Here is a 16,725-nt window from a genome sequence, read left to right on the forward strand (position 1 = left end):
TTGGGTCTGCCTCCCTCTCTATCTGCCCCTCCCCCACTTTCTCTCTCTCAAAATAAATTGTAAAAAAATAAATTAAAAAAGAATAATTGTTATTAAATATATTAATTTACTGAAGGTCAGAGAATAAAAGTTCAAAAATATTTAATACAAATATTCAACTGTTAACTGATTTGTATGACACAAAATGGAAAAACAATGGGGTCATCTCATTTCATTCATCAATAGTGATCTAAACATTTAAGTAAAGATTTTGCATATTAACCTAGCAGTATATAATAATAATAATTCACTTGGCCACTTGAGCTTTGTTATAGAGATAGAAAGTGGCTGAAAATAGGAATTTCATTTATACAACTTTTATATCAATGCATTAAAAGAGGGGAAAATGTTTATATGTAAGAGGCTGAAACTGTATAATGATATAGTTATAATTTCAAATAAAAATTCTAACTGACATAGTAATCAAAATATTACCTAAGAATGGTAGAGATTCCTTACTAAAATTCTAGAAAAATTATTTTATTCAATAATGACATATTAAGATATATAGAAATATTAAGCTCTTTTTTTAGAAGAAGAAGATAGGTGTATCATTACCACCATTATTATTCAACATTGATTTGACATTCAACATAATGGAATAATTCACTAAAATGAAAAGCTGCTTTTAGCAAATGGTGCTGGAGAAACTGGGCATCCAGTAGACAAAAATTTAAAAGAAATATATACCTCAAACTAATTCTCACACCATCTGCAAAAAGTAACTCAAAGTGCCTCAGGAGCTTCCATGTAAAATATAAAGCTATGACCCTGTTAGAAAAAAGAAATGTAGGAGAAAGTCTTCAGGACCATGAATAGGTGATGCACTCCTGGTTTTGACAGCAGAAACATCATTTATAAAAGGGAAAACTAATTAAAAAATCGGACCACATTGATTTAAAAGCCTTTTCTCTGGAGAAGTCCTTTTTAAGAAAAGGAAAAGACAAGATAGAGACTTGGAAGAAATATTTGAAATTAAAATATCTGACAAATGATCGTATCTAGAATAAAGAACTTTCTAACTCAACAGTTCAGCCAACACACAAACGAAAGCAATCCAGTTAGAAACAGACAGAGGGCATTAACAGACATTTCATTAAAAGAGATACACTGTTTACATTCACATTAATTCACATTAAAAGATGTTCATCAGCTCTTAGGGAAATGGAAATTATAACCACAATGGGATATCATTACATTTATATGGCAATAGCTAAATTAAACACACACACACACACACACACACACACACACACACACAAATTGTGGCAAGAATGCAGAGGAACTGGATCTATATATTGCTGTTGAATATGCAAAATAATGCAACTACTCCAGACCAGAAAAACCTATGGTATTTTCTGGCAAAACTGAACATATGCTTACCGTGTGACTAAGTAGTTGCACACTGTGGCATTTATCCCAAAGAAAGGACAATTTATTGCCATACAAAGCCTGTTAAACAATGCTCAAAGGGGCATCTGGTGGCTCAGTTGATTGTGCATCTGGCATGCTTTGGGCTCAAGTTGTGATCCCAAGGTCATGAAATTGAGGCCCACATTGGGCTCCTGAGCATGGAGTTTGCTTAAGATTCTCTTAATGTCTCTCCCTCTGCCCCTCTCCCCCACCTGTACTCTCTTTATCTCTCTAACATTAAAAAAATGCTCATAGAAGCTGTAGTCATAATAATTCAAAAACTATAAAGGACAACCCAGATGTATGTCAACAGGTAAGTGGTTCAAGAAACTATAGTACATTTGTGCCCTAGAATATTACTCAGAGATAAAAAGGCACAGAGTACTGATACACTCAACAACTTAGGTGGATCTCAAGGGAATAATTTTGAGTGAAAAAAAAATTTCAAAAAGCTTGCATATTGTATGATCCTTTTTACCTAGTATTCTTGAAATAACAAAATTGCAGAGATGGAAAATAGATTAGTGTTTGTCAAATGGTTGCAGAGGGAGGCCATGGTAGTAAAAGTACAGTTCTATCTAGTGATAGAACTGTTGAGTATCTAACTGGTGCTGGTTATATATGATAAAATTGCATAGAGCCAGAGACACTCACACACACACACACACACACACACACACACACACACACACACGTATACAAATGAATGCATGTAAAATGTGAAATCTATCTGAATAATTTTGATAGAGTGTATAAATATCAATATTTCTGATATTGATTATGCAAGGTGTTGCATGTTATTGAGGGGAACTGGATGAAGTACATAAAGAATTTTCTGTGTTATTTCTTTTTTTAAAAATTTTTCAAAGTTTATTCATTTTTTTGATAGAGACAGCATGAGTCGGGGAGGTGCAGAGAGAGAGGGAGACACAGAATCTGAAGCAGACTCCAGACTCCAAACTGACAGCATAGAGCATGATGTGGGGCTCGAACTCACGGACTGTGAGATCATGACCTGAGCTGAAGTCGGACACCCAACTGACTGAGTCACCTAGGCACCCCTGTCTGTGTTATTTCTTAAAACTGCATATGAATCGGCAAATACTTTAAAATTGTATATTGTATATATGCATTATATATAATATATAATAAAGTAAGAATGAGAATTAATTCTGTTCACAGTAATAAACTTATATAATTATAACTAAATCTAATAGAAAAAGTAAAGGATATATATGAAAAATAGAAGCTGCGGTATTATAGGGGTGCCTGAGTGGCTCAGTTGGTTAAATGTCCAACTTCAGCTCAGGTCATGATCTCATGGTTCATGAGATTGAGCCCCACACCAGGCTCTGTACTGACAGGTCAGAGCCTGGAGCTGCTTCCGATTCTGTGTCTCCCTCTCTCTCCCTCCCCCACTCCTGCTCTCTCTGTCTCTCAAAATTAAATGGAAACATTAAAAAAATTAAAAAACAATAGACAAAATATGTGGAATTTACCTGGGAACAGAAACAAAAATTTTTGTCAGAAAAACGGGTGTGTGTTTATTTAGACAAATGTGTAGTGACTTGTATCTACCATGACAGATCATACAGATCATGCAGAATAGTTTCACTGCTCTAGAAATCCGCTGTGCTCCACCTGTTTTTCCTCCCACCCCTGCTCCAAAACTCCTCACAGCCACTGATATTTTTAGTATCTCCATAGCTTGCCTTTTTCAGAATGTTACATAGTTGGAATCATATAATGTATATAGCCTTTTCAAATTGTCTTCTTTTAGGGCACTTGGGTGGCCCAGTTGGTTAAGCATCTGACTTTTGGTTTTGGCTCAGGTCATGATCTCACAGTTTCATGGGTTGAGGCTCCACATCAGCCTCTGCTTCCATAGCACAGAGCCTGCTTGGGTTTCTCTTTTTCCCCTCTCTCTCTGCTCCTCCCCCACTCACACTGCCTCTGTCTCTCTCAGAATAAATAAATAGACTTAAAAAAAACCAAATTGTCTTATTTTACTTAATAATAGGCATTGGCAGTTCTTCCATGTCTTTTCATAGTTGATGGCTCATTTTTTATCACTGCATAATATTCTGTCATCTGGATTTATCTATTTGTCTATTCATTCACCTAGTGAAGGACATCTTGGTTCCTTCCAAGTTTGGGGAATTATGCATAAAGCTGCTATAAACATTCATCGCCAGAGTTTTGTGCAGACACAGGTTTTCAAATCCCCTAGGTCAATACCATAAATCACAATTGCTGGATTGTATGTTTAGTTTGGGTAGAAACCGCTTAACCCTCTTCCAAAATGTCTGTAGCACTTTGCATTCACTCTAGCAATGGATGAGAGTTGGTAATTTAATTTATAACTTAGGCCTTCTCTAATTCCCTCTGCAAGATCTTTCTCTTCCTTTCTTTGAACTTCTGTAATACTCTTTATCCTTATTCTGACATTTATCATATTCTTTCTTGCTTTGAAACAAACTATTACAAATTTTCTAATTCATTAGTTTCAAAAAACTGACCCGAGATAAGTGTTTAATCTAAGAGTTATTTATCCTGAATCCCTCAGGACAGACAGATAGGTCTCCAGCATCTTACAGTAAGTTCTTCATTTAAAATTTTGAAAATTAAAGGTCCATTATCTGTTGAATGAATGAAGAAAGTTCAAATTTTGATGTGTCAGACTATCAAATGGGGCATTTTGTTTTGAAAATCCATATATAATCCCAATGCCCTACGCTAGGCTTGGCATCATACAATTCTCACTATTGCCATTAGTAATATTTTTTCCAGGTGTTTTGTAGCGATTATTTTGTGGGTTAAATACATGGCTGACTCATGTGAAAGGAAATTGCATTTGAAGTTATTGATTCTCTACCACAGCTTTTCAGCTGGAAGAAACAAAAGCTCTCACTGCAATAAGGCTGAACCTTTAAAAAACAATATCTAATGAGGTTAGTATATGTCTTTGACATTTTAGTATCAACCAGAGTGAAGGTCACAGCTGAAAGGTAACAAAGATGATTTTATACAGTAAATAAAAAATGCTATTGAAAAGAAAATGAAATACTGCTCACTTTTTATCGCCCCTAGTACCAAAAGCATGTTTGTTATGCCTGATTTGGGTACTTCATCCATATTATTCTTCCATTTCATAGATTTTTGAATTGAAAAGGGGAGTGCACTTAGTTTTTATGTCAGGGGCTTATATAAATGTGCTTTTTATTAATATTCTGCAATTGTATTATTTGAATTTTTATGTTTATCTTTTAAATCTATTTAGTGTTTGGTAGTAATTGTGGGAACATGGTATTCGTTCTGTTTGGTGAACTTCCTTCTGAGTTGGGAAGTTTCTTTATCATTTATTTTATGACCGACCCTCAACTCTTTCATTTTTGGTGTTTACAACAAAAATGTAAGTTTAGCGTTAGGAGAATATGTCAAAGTGGTTTTGGAAAGTAATGGAATGGATTATGGTTAAACCATGAAAAATGTGTGGGCACAGTGCACAACAGGAATTCTTAATTGCTTTTATATTATATATCATTACATAAAAAGGGATTGATCTATTAAATTTGTGCTGGATGAAGATAATTATACTATTTAAAATAATTTAATGAAAACGTTCATGAAACAAAAAGCTTCAAATGCCAAAGGCCATATTAAAATGACTATGTTGTCCTCAACATATCTTTGAAACAAAATATTCCAAATTTTATAATTCATTAGTTTTGAAAACTAACATAAGACAAGTGTCTAATCCAAGATTTGTTTTATTTTAGATGAACTCACAAATTCATCAGAAACCAGATTGTCTTTAGAAGACCTCTTTAGGAAAGATTTTGTGCTTCATGACCCAGAAGCTCGGTGGATCAATGGTACGTGCACACATCTGTATGTGCTGTATTTATTTTGAGTTCCATGTAACTAAAATGAAATAATTATATTTGGTAGCTAATATTTTAATTAACATTATGCTTCAGCAATTATATATACCAATGTACCATTTAATCAGAAATTAATACCTTGGCTCATGTGAAAGAAAGCCAGTTCCTAAGATAGGTCATCATTCAAATTATTCTCAACCATTAGATTGTTCTATATCTGCAGTGCCTCATGATTGCTAGTTATGTGACTTTAAGCATGTGCTAAATCTTAACATTTCTCTGGATAATGCTTTTTGGTGTAGAAATCTGTACTTGTAGAAGTATAGATTTTGGGAGGCTGCGTATGTAAATGCTTCAAATTTGGCAATCAGATTAGTTTTCTTTTCTCTGTGTGGCTTTTCTTTTTAAGTTTAAGTGCTACCAACTAGGGAGAATCTTTGCAAAGTTGAAATACTTACATATGACATGGAAATATATCGCACTTTCTTTTTCTGGCTTGGTAAAAAAAAAGCCCCAAAAGACAAAAACAAAACAGAACAAAAAAAGCATCTCAGTTCTTCTTAGGTTAGTTCTGATTTTATTATTGTCAAAAGTTTTAAAAAAGCTTTTAGATTTAAAAAGGAACAATGAAAAATAAAAACCACTGAATGGCTCTATGGACTTTGGTTTTTCTTAATGAAAGGTAATAGGGGAAATTATTGGATAAGAAATGTGTTGGTAAAAAGGAAGTCATGTGTCCATTTCTTGAATATTCCAGTTTGCCTGACCATTCTAATCACTGTGGTTAGATAACTGTTAATCTTTGCCCTTCACTTTATTTAGAGATAATAACTGTGCTTGTTTTCAAGGCATAGACTAGATTATTTGTATGACAGATAAAAGGAGCTTTGCTTTTTCATCTAATAAAGATCATCTTACATACACCCCATTCTTTCTTCTCTAATATTCTAATTAAGTGCATTTATGCCTGCAAATTAAATGTTAATTTGTGGAAGCTATAAAAAGGATGTAACTTAGTTTGTGAGGGCAGAGGCCAAATCATACTTGTTTACCTGGCCCTGATACAATTCCTGGAGATCAGAAGACACTCACGATTTGAATAAATGAATGAATGTATTTAATTGAAGTCCACTGTTATTTTTAGATAAACTCAAGTTTCAGTTGAAATTGGTTGGGATATGAATGTGTGCCATGGGGATGGTGTTATTGATAGAGAAAACAAAATAGCATTTTATTAACTTATTTGTATATTTTCACTTTGAATTGTTCACAATTTTGGGATTTGCCACATTGTTGCCTTGCATTATGATTACTTTAGACGTACACTGTATTTATTTCACATGAGCCCCATGACTAAAGAAGGCTAATGGAGAGGTATATCATTACCAGTCATTGCATGGATGTCTCACAAATATTTCTTCTGTTTTTAATTTCAAAATCGTCTTTGCACTTGCTAGCACTTCTATTTTCTATTAAAGGAGATGACATAAAAATTGTGGAAAAAATCAGGAGTCAATAGATTTGAACTGTTCAGCAACATTCTGTTTTATTTACCACGGTTTTGGCCAAACTATAGAAATTTGCATAGTCTTTGGAAATCAAGAAAAAAAATCATGGACTTTTCTCCTTTCTCAGGTAAACTTGGACTATTTAAAGAGGCATTTACTCCTGTGTATAACTGACACTTTGATATTGAAGTGCCAGAGGACTGGACAGATACATAAGCAGTGAACTGCATGCTAAATTAAGCCACATTTCAATATCTAGGACACACATTCTACTTTAGCACTTTACAAGATACTAAAGTAACATATTTGCAGTCAGTTATTTTCATCATTTTTTTTTTCATGATTTCTTTACCAATCATTGGTAAACTTAATCTTGACAAAATATCTTAGGACAAAGCTGCAGTGTTCTTCTCATCATACTCTAAGTAAAACCTAAGACTTAACATGTTTATAAAATAATTTGGCTCAAAAACAAGCTTTTAAACAAGGTGAAACAAAATTTAAGCTCTTAGAGGCAGACACTCTTTATAAATACGCCTGAAGAAATTGACATACTGGTAGTTAGTAGATTGTATATACTGGGTTGCTTTTCAAGTAGAGGAATAGATTTGTACTCATTCATTTCTCTTATCCAGCTCAGATCTGCTTTCTGGCAATCACTAGATACTTGGCCTATTTACATATTCCTCACATAGCCAGAAAATACAGTGGGAACTCTGTGGATAAAATGTGTAACCTTGGCCTCATTATCACAGATTATATCAAAAGGTGAAATGTGATCTTTCTATTTATGAGATGTCTCACTAGGTTTTCTTAGTATATACATGGCTTAAAGGAGTCAAAGCTGAGCTCATTTGGAAGCTTCATTTGATTCTTGGAGGTCACCTAGGAGCACTTACTGCATTACTGGTCAAGGAGAAGGAGGGAGTCGAGATGGCCCTGACGTGTCTAGGTTGTCGTGAAGCAATGTCATTCATTATGCTGCTTCTCAACTAATATATCTGTGAATGTCACTGCAGCCTTGGATAGGTGCTCATGTTCATGGTTAGCTTAACAACTCTCTTCCCCCAAATCTGCTCATATCCTTGAAATCTCCATTTTTATAGCATCTTTTTCCTAGTTACATCACCTTGAAACCTGGAAATCCATCTTCTATAACATTATTCATCTCCCCACATTCATTTGATGATCAATCAATCATCAAAAAAAGACCTAACATTAATTGAGGGCCTTCTGTGTTAGGCTTTGTGCTAGATATTTTCTATACATATTTCATGAATAGCATGTAAAGTTAAACTACGAACCCCAGAAAACTGAAACTTAAGCAAAAAGTATGTATCCAAAAACACAGCTGATAAGAGATGGACCCTGCTTTCCTCACTATGTTTAAGTCTAAAACTCAACTTTTTTCATTGTTTGACTCTGAGATGCCAATCCCAGTCTCCAGTACACTTTCCAGCTGCTTTGATAATCTCATTGCTATGGATTTCATTGCTGTTGATCCTGTTATCTTTAATATTGTGGTAATGTCCCCTCCATAGGTATATCTATACGATGTTAATTTATGTGGTCACTAAAAGAAAGATAGATATTTGTTGACATGTTTATGATATAAAAAGTGAATAAAGACATCTTCAAAACAGTGTTGATGGCATGTTATATCATATCATCTATATGTGATATGTGTGCAGATGGCTGTGTGCATATGGCTGGATTTTGGCCTGCCTTTTTTTTTTCTTTTTGCCTATACATTATTCTCTCTAAATTTTCTTTAATACATGTGTACGTTTATGTGATTTTTATAACTAATTAAGAAAGAGAATGTCCTTCCCATTTTTTCGTCACATGGATCTCCAACCAGTCCCTCCATCAGTCTCCTTCTCCTGTAAACTAAAACTTTATAAGGACCAGCTAAAAACTGTTAATGAATTTCTCAAAAAACATCAGATGGACCCCACTGAATAAATTTCAAACTCTTCCCTTTGTAGCAAGCCTCTTAGAATTAAGCTCAGCCTCTTGTCTACTATTCTGCTTTACATTGTATTTTAGACACATTGAACTTCTTGATGTTTTTCATAAGCTGAAAAGCTTTCTTGCTCTATGCCTTTGCCTACACTATTTTCTCTGCCCCAATCTCTTCCCTAATCTGAAAACCCAAATTTTATCCCACTTGAAACCCAGTGCCCAAAGAGCCAGTGACTATTTTTCCTGCCAGCTGTGAGGGTCACCATCGTCTTCTAAACATCTAAACCTCTAAACTCTCCCATATAGAGACTTTTACCTTGATTATAACATACCTCATCTCCTTTAATACAGTGCTTCTAAAACTATTGTGAAATGTCACTATTTTTAAATTTAATTAATTTGTTTTTATATCTGACCCTTGAAAAGCACTGGGTTAGGAGTGCCTATTAATATAAATAGTTGATTAATACATATTTTATGTATTACATGTATTATATACTGTATTCTTGTAATAGAGGAAGAGAGAAAAGAAAATGTTTTTAAGAAAATCATAAGAAAAAACAAACAGTACAAGATTAGGGATAACTGTTAACATAAACAGTAGATTAATACATATTTTATATATTATACATATCATATACTGTATTCTTATAATGAAGTAAGGTAGAGAAAAGAAAATGTTGTTAAGAAAATCATAGGGAGGAGAAAATACACTTAGAGCACTGTCGTGTATCCAAAAAAATCTGCATGTAAGTGGACTCACATAATTCAAACCCATGTTGTTATTTCAAATGTCGCATGAATCAATACTTTTGAAATATACAACAAAAGTAAATTACTAAAAAAAAAAAAAGATTCCTACATATTCCAAATACAACCCCAAATTCTACCTTACTCTGTTCAAGAGTTCTAAAATTATATTTCAAAAATATATTAAATAAAAATGTAATATTGGAATTTTAAAAAAGAACGTTAAATCTATCTTTGGAAGACTGGATACAGGCAGTTAATAGAGAGTATTGCTTTTACTCTTCTTTTTGTTAGTCCTAAATCAGAATTAAACAAATATTGAGAGAGAGAGAGAGAGAAATGATTCATATTCTATGCCTGTTCTCAGATTTGGAAGAAGCACTAGCCTTGGGTTTTAAAGATTTTAATGTAATAAATGAGCTTGCCTCCTTCTTGTTAATTAATCTAGGCTAGACTGATGACAACACTACTTACTGAGGATAAACTTTATCTAGATTATTTCTACTTTTTGTTTTGTTAATATTCATAGTAGAGAAGAAATCAGTCTCTAAAATAAGGATGATAGTGGGGGAAATTTTTAATGCAGTTTTGGTAACCTCAGTTTACTCATTTTGAGTTTTACCCATAACAAATCAGACGATAACTTGAGAACTTTATCTTCAACTCTTTACCACTAGCCAGTTTCAAAATTTATCCTGTAGGGTATAGACCCTTTAAACCACCTTTTGATAAAAAAATAGATTTTGGATTTTAAATACATGTGGGTTCTAGTAGACAAACTGATGTTAAATTATACAATTGTGAAATGAGGTTTTATTGTGTAGAGCTAGTCTGTCACGGCCTTAACCACTAGTTCAACTATGCAGTGAGATTAGTCCACTTATACATTTGGGCCTGCAGGGATGTCAGATTGCCCTTGGAGTTTCTAAATGTGTGCTTTCAATTAACCTTATCCCATTGTGGCCCAGTGGCCAACCCTTTACTTGCTGACTGTAGTTTGCCAACATCAGCTCTAAGAGACAGAAAGCCCTGAGGAGAGGTGCTTATATCGTATTCATGTTTGAGTCACCCCAGCAGTTAGCACCCTGCCTGGACTCCTCTTCTGCTCAGTAAATAGTTTACTTAGTGTAGTGGAGTGAACTATTATATTTTCCTTGATATATAAACGTGGGCCCCTTGATCCATAATCAGTACAGGATTCAGTTCGGCTCCTTTTCTCATGATATGCCTAGATTTTCCTCTGATCTGTGCAAACCTGTCCTTCCCCATGTCCACCCGGCACGTAAGCTGTTGCACAATGTTTTTGAAAAATGGCTATTTGGGAGGAGCAATGATATGTGAGGCTCTGGATTTAATCATGACTTTATTGGACTTCTGTTGGAACCAGTTCAACCCATCTCCCAAGTGATCTCCAAAAACAGATATTTAAACCTGTTATCTTTTATGTGATGTGTGCCCGTATGACCTATTGATATAGGGAAGTCACTAAAATGAGACAAGCCAGGGTCTCAGCAATTTTTTAGAGGCTACCAAGGCTTGTGTTTTGTTTTGTTTTCATTTAAACTGAGGGTAGATAGTCGTTCCTATATGTAGAAACATGGTGAAAATTAAGTAAGCAATAATGTGTGAATAGCAAAGATAACAAACATAAAGGCAAGAAAAAAATAAAGGAAAGGTAAGAAAATGTGTAAGTAAAAAAGAAAGGTCTGAAGCCTAAAGATCTTTAAATGGTCAGTATCCTGAATAACCACTTTTAGAGATGATCCAGTCACCTGGTATTTCTCTGTAAATGCCCCCCAGCAGTCTCATCCCGAAGAACAGTGTCTGAGATACTGAACAGAAGGTGAAAAGCCATTGCTGTATTCTTCATGAAAAATAAATTATTGAAGTAATATCAATATTATTCCAATAATAGAGGAACTAATATTGGGAGAATCAAACAAATGAATCTCGTTTATTATTTTTTTGTTTGTCACTATTTCATCATGCTAGAATTTTGGTCTATCCGTTCAGTTTGGTTGTGTTGCAGAAACTTGGATTTTTTGTGCAAAGGGAGCTAGTTACAGCTTCGACAGCAATCTCACTCCCAGCCCTCCCTGGCAGAAGATTAACTTTTTTCCCTTATTTTTTGTTTGCTTTTACAAAAATAAAATTATAACCATCAATCAAAGTGTTATTCAAAAATGGTAGAATTGAATTCATGACTGTGAGGTTTGGGGGATAATTTGTATTTTTATTACAGCATAATTTATAAGGACAAAATATTGAATAGATAGCAAGTGTACAAAAGTAGGTATGTGATTAGATAATTCATCTTACGTCTGTTTTTCCATCTCTTTAAAATTGACCTTGTGAAAAAAATTAATGACATTAGAACAGCTCAGCATAAAATGTTAAGTGAAAGTAGTAGAATCTAGAATTACATGATCTTGCATAGAATTATACACACAGTACATTCACAATTACATTACATGCATGTTCACATATGTAGATGCAAAGAAAATGATGTAAGAATTAAATATGCTAACATATCCAGTAACTTTCTGATGGAGTGATTATGAGTTACTGTTTTTAATTTTTTCTCCTCTGTTATCTCTTATCGAAATTTGAACAAGTATGTTGTTACTTTTGTAACATGTAAATAATTACTAAAATTCTCATTAAAATGTAAATTCAGCTAGCTAAATGTTTTGTCACTGTGTAGGGTACTTATTTACTGTGTGAAAACAAGTTAGGTATGTGATGTAAAATGATGAGTGCTTAGGATGTCTGGCAGGGCTGAGGAGTGTGGAGACCTACAAGATGTGAAAGAAGACACTAGAAATAGTCTCATCTCTGGTATACCCAGAGATGAGCCCCCACCCTTGCAACGCTGGGATAAAAGACAGACTCTTCTCTTTTTGCTCAAAGACCGACGTGAGAGGTTCAGAGAGAAGCATAGGTTGTTACTGAGATTGGGAGAAGGGGAATGTTCTAAGAGCAATGCTGGACTTTTTTTCTTTTTTAATTTTTATTTGACTATAGTTGACACACAATGTTACGTTAGTTTTAGGTGTACAGCGTAGGGTTGGGCAGGTCTTTCTGTTAGGCTGTGCTCCTCATAAGCATAGCTACCATCTGTCACCATGTAATGCTTTTGCAATACCAGTGACATATTCTTAATGCTGTATCTTTCATTCCTGTGACTTATTCTGTAACCAGAAGCCTGTATCTCCTATTCCCCTTCACCTTTTTTCCCCACACATCCCCTCCCCTGGCAACCATGTTTGTTCTTTGTATTTACACATCTGGTGCTGCTTTCTGTTTGTTTCCTTATTGTTTTGTTTTGTTTTGTTTTAGATTCTACATTTCAGTCAAGAAGAATCAGACCTATACTGCTTTAAGGGGTGCAGATTCTTAGGACAACAGTTTTATTCCCTCTTTCCCAAGAGTTTGGGACAGAATATTCCCTGTATTTTACTATTGTTCTTTTTTTTCTCAGTGATAAAAACATATTAGAGATAATTGGTTAGTGAGGTTAAAGATATAGTTAATTGTTATCCTGGTCATTGTTATTTTTTTTTTTGGAGTAACATATGTCAAAATATCTTACAATCTTACATAATTTCCTGCCAAGATTAAAAAGTACATACAAAAGTATACCATTAAAACATTTTTACGTATCTCTAATTACCAAAGATGTTTTCCTTATTGCTTTATGACTTATATGTCATATTGTGCTTTTACTGAAGTTTAATCTACATTAAATGACTTGGAATAAAAAATAAAATCAAAATATTTTCTATAAAAATCATACTATGGCATCCTTATATACTAACTACAAGTATTCAAATTTTTGTTTGAAATTCAAATCTGGATAGTTTTTAAAGGAAATATTTTTAAGATTCTAGCTTATCTTCAAATGACATAATTTATACTAAACAATGAGGGAGAATAGGGAAATGGATTTACCCATAAAATTCAGTGTTAACATTTCAAGGAAAAAAATTTCAGGAAAACGATAGTTCTATGTTTTATAAATACAATGATTACCTTAGAGAATTTAAAGGGAGATGGAAGTAGAAACCAGACTTCAGATTAAGAGAACTAAACTTTCATGTTACAACCTACTTTTCAAATAGGAAACTGTGTTTGGTTTTCCTTCAAAGAAGGAAAAAGGAATCTGAGTTCGATGAAACAGCTATGTTTAAAGTTAATCAGCAAGCATTATTTAGTTTTAACTGTAGGCCCTGCACAGGTTTTTGTATATTTCAAGTGGGATCTGTGGGCATTTGAAAGGTTTGTGATAAAATAAATAGTGTTCTCATAGACATAGTGCATTTCACACAATTGTGGTTGCTGTAGGCTTTGTAGGCCCAGGGACCGAGTTTGTCAACACAAATGTAGATTAATAGACACTTTAACATCAACACCTACCTTTCCATCAATTTATTCATTTATCTTTTTATACATTAAAGACTATTTGTGGGGTATTGTTAACAATGCTTATGGATACAAAAGCATAAAGATGAATAGAGACAGCCTTTCGCACTGGGGAATTATGAATATTAGGATTCTTTCTCCATTGTGCACAGTATCTTTTCTGATATCTAGGGTTTAAAGAAGTGAAATTAGTAATCAAAGGCTGTAATCAGGCAGAACTTAGAAATAACGAGATTTATAAGACATATTCAATCCAAAGTGCGATGAGGTTTGATTAACATTTTTTTTCCCCAGTATTGGAAACATATATCCATGTCCCACATCTTTCTCTCAGGTATGATAGAGGAGACACACTAGCACATTTTGCTTTTTGAACTATTCTTTGTTCTTTTTGCCTCCACTTTATTTGATATAGTCTTCACCTATATGTATTAATAGTTATTACTAACATACACGTGTACCACTGACAAGTTTACAAGATACAAAATATGAGTAAGGTACCTAGAGGATTTAGAAACTAGATGAAAATTCAGTGATAGATTTCTGGATTATTTTTTGAATCATATAAAACAGTTGGAACTGTAAGAAATTAATTTGAGGTAAAGATAACTAGAGGTCCTTATGGAAGAGATGAAGTTTGGTGTCCCTGGAGAGGGCATGTGAGCATAGAAGAAAGAGGGCATTGCTGGGAAAACAAGACTGTATTGTGACAGTGTCATAGATATTAGCAAAATATGTAGGATTAAAGGATGCTATTGCTGTGTGTGTGTTGTAAGTGTGTGTTTAAAATTAATGGTGAAAGAACATGAGGCCCATGGGTGGCTCAGTCAGTTGAGCGTCCAACTCTTGATTGCTGCTCAGGTCATGATCTCATGGTTCATGGGAACAAGCCTGGCATCAGGCTATGTGCTCACTGTATGGAGCTCGCTTGGGATTCTCTCTCTCCCCCTTTTTCTCTATCCCTGCCCTGCTCATGCTCTTTGTCTCTCAAAATGAATAAATAAACTTTAAAAAATTATTTAAAAATTTATGGTAAAAGAAGTTGGTCAATTTACTATTGACATATAATTAAAATATTAATACTGTTATTTTACTGTGCTTGTTATATCTTAATTTCCTTTAGTGGATTTAATCTTTTATTAGATCACCTTTTGAAACAGAAGAATTTGTGGTTGCTCTGATGATTATCAGCTATTTTATTTTCATTAGAATTAAAAGAGGAGATGCTGGTAATAGGAATTTTACCTAATAAGTGAAATTTTTATAGTTTATTCAAAAACCATTTAATCAGAAACTGGTTAATAATACATCAGAATGTATGATTACTTTTCTACTTTTCTAGGATATTTCCACACGTTATTTATTTGCATTTCTTTGAAAAACCTTCTCTGGAAGTCAGAGTGGCCATTAATTTTGTGTTATAAATGAGTGAATTGAGGCAAAAAAGGTTGTCTTCACCTCTTTGCAATTCAAAATCAGTAATGATCTCTAGCTAGAATCCAGTCTTCATGTTCAATTTTGGGTAGGATACACTGGAGTAGATAAAATGTCTTAGGTGAATTTTTTGTGTTGTCCTTAAACTAACATTTAATAATGTTTATAACTTAAAAAAAAAAACATTGATAGCTTAAGGAAAGGCATATTAATGGAAAGACCTAATAATAAGTGAAATTTTCTTTGACATATCTGTCTGAATTTGATTAGAATTCTTAGGTAATTTTGAGAAAATATAATTTTGTATCATTGATTGTAACTGTAATTAAAAAAAAAAAGAACAACTCTTGCAGCAAACCAAAATAACAACTTACATTTACATGCTTTTAATTAATCTTCCTTTCCTTGAGTCACATTTTCTGTTTGTGTGTGTGTGTGTGTGTGTGTGTGCGCACACATGTGCATTTCTTTCTAAGGCTAATTTTTCTTCATCAGCTTGGTCATGTAGTTAGTTTGGAGACCACTGAGATCTTTAGATAGCACACAGTCAACTATTCCATTAGTTTGCATTGAACAAACAAGTATTAACATGTAAGCACATTTCAGAAAGTCTTTAGGAGAATTGCTAGAGATAATATTGTTTATCATTAAATGGCTAATACTCTCTGTGGTAAATCATTTCAAGCACAAACATTGAGTCAACTGAAATATTCTATCCATTTGGTTTCATGTGTGTTCATGTGTTGTGTTCATACATAAGAGGAGGTTTATCAGATGTAGTTCTACTTCTTTTCTATATTTGCCTTTTATTTTTGGTTTTGATGAAAATTAAATGTTATTTTAATATACTTTAGGGATGCAAAAATGATGTTATAATATCTTCCTTCATCAATTTATTATTAATGATAATGATAAAAGTTGTGCTTTTGGGAAGGGGCATCTAATAGTAGCCAGAAGGCATGATTTGCATTTTTAATTTATTATATCTAATTTTATAGTTTCCTAAGTAGAGATATATTCCTTTTATAAATAAAGAAACTGAGTTTTAAAGCAAATAGATAATTTTTTTCAAGTTTACACAGCTATTCAACATAGTACTGCAAATCCTAGCTGTAGCAATCAGACAAAATATATATCCAAACTGGTAAGGAAGAAGAAAAAATTTCCCTATTTGCAGATAACATGATACTCTACATGTAAAACCCTAAAGAAGCCACCAAAAAACCACTAGTTCTAATAAATAAACTCAGTAAAGTTGCACAATACAAAATTAATATACAGAAATCTGTTGAATTTCTGTACACTAATAA

The 16,725-nt window shown here is 33.5% G+C and overlaps 1 protein-coding gene across 2 annotated transcripts in view; it reads left to right on the top strand.

The window, feature by feature from the left end:
* DPP10 (dipeptidyl peptidase like 10) overlaps window positions 1–16,725 on the top strand; it is a 634,998-nt gene that overhangs the window by 168,262 nt on the left and 450,011 nt on the right. For both annotated transcript variants that reach the window (XM_019469320.2, XM_019469321.2), the window contains exon 3: window positions 5,232–5,327. In XM_019469320.2, the coding sequence (XP_019324865.1) occupies window positions 5,232–5,327 (96 nt within the window). The remainder of the gene's footprint in view (window positions 1–5,231; window positions 5,328–16,725) is intronic.

The sequence above is a fragment of the Panthera pardus genome, unplaced genomic scaffold, assembly GCF_024362965.1.
Source record: "Panthera pardus isolate Hobbes unplaced genomic scaffold, ASM2436296v1 HiC_scaffold_10, whole genome shotgun sequence".
Taxonomy (NCBI): Eukaryota; Metazoa; Chordata; class Mammalia; order Carnivora; family Felidae; genus Panthera; species Panthera pardus.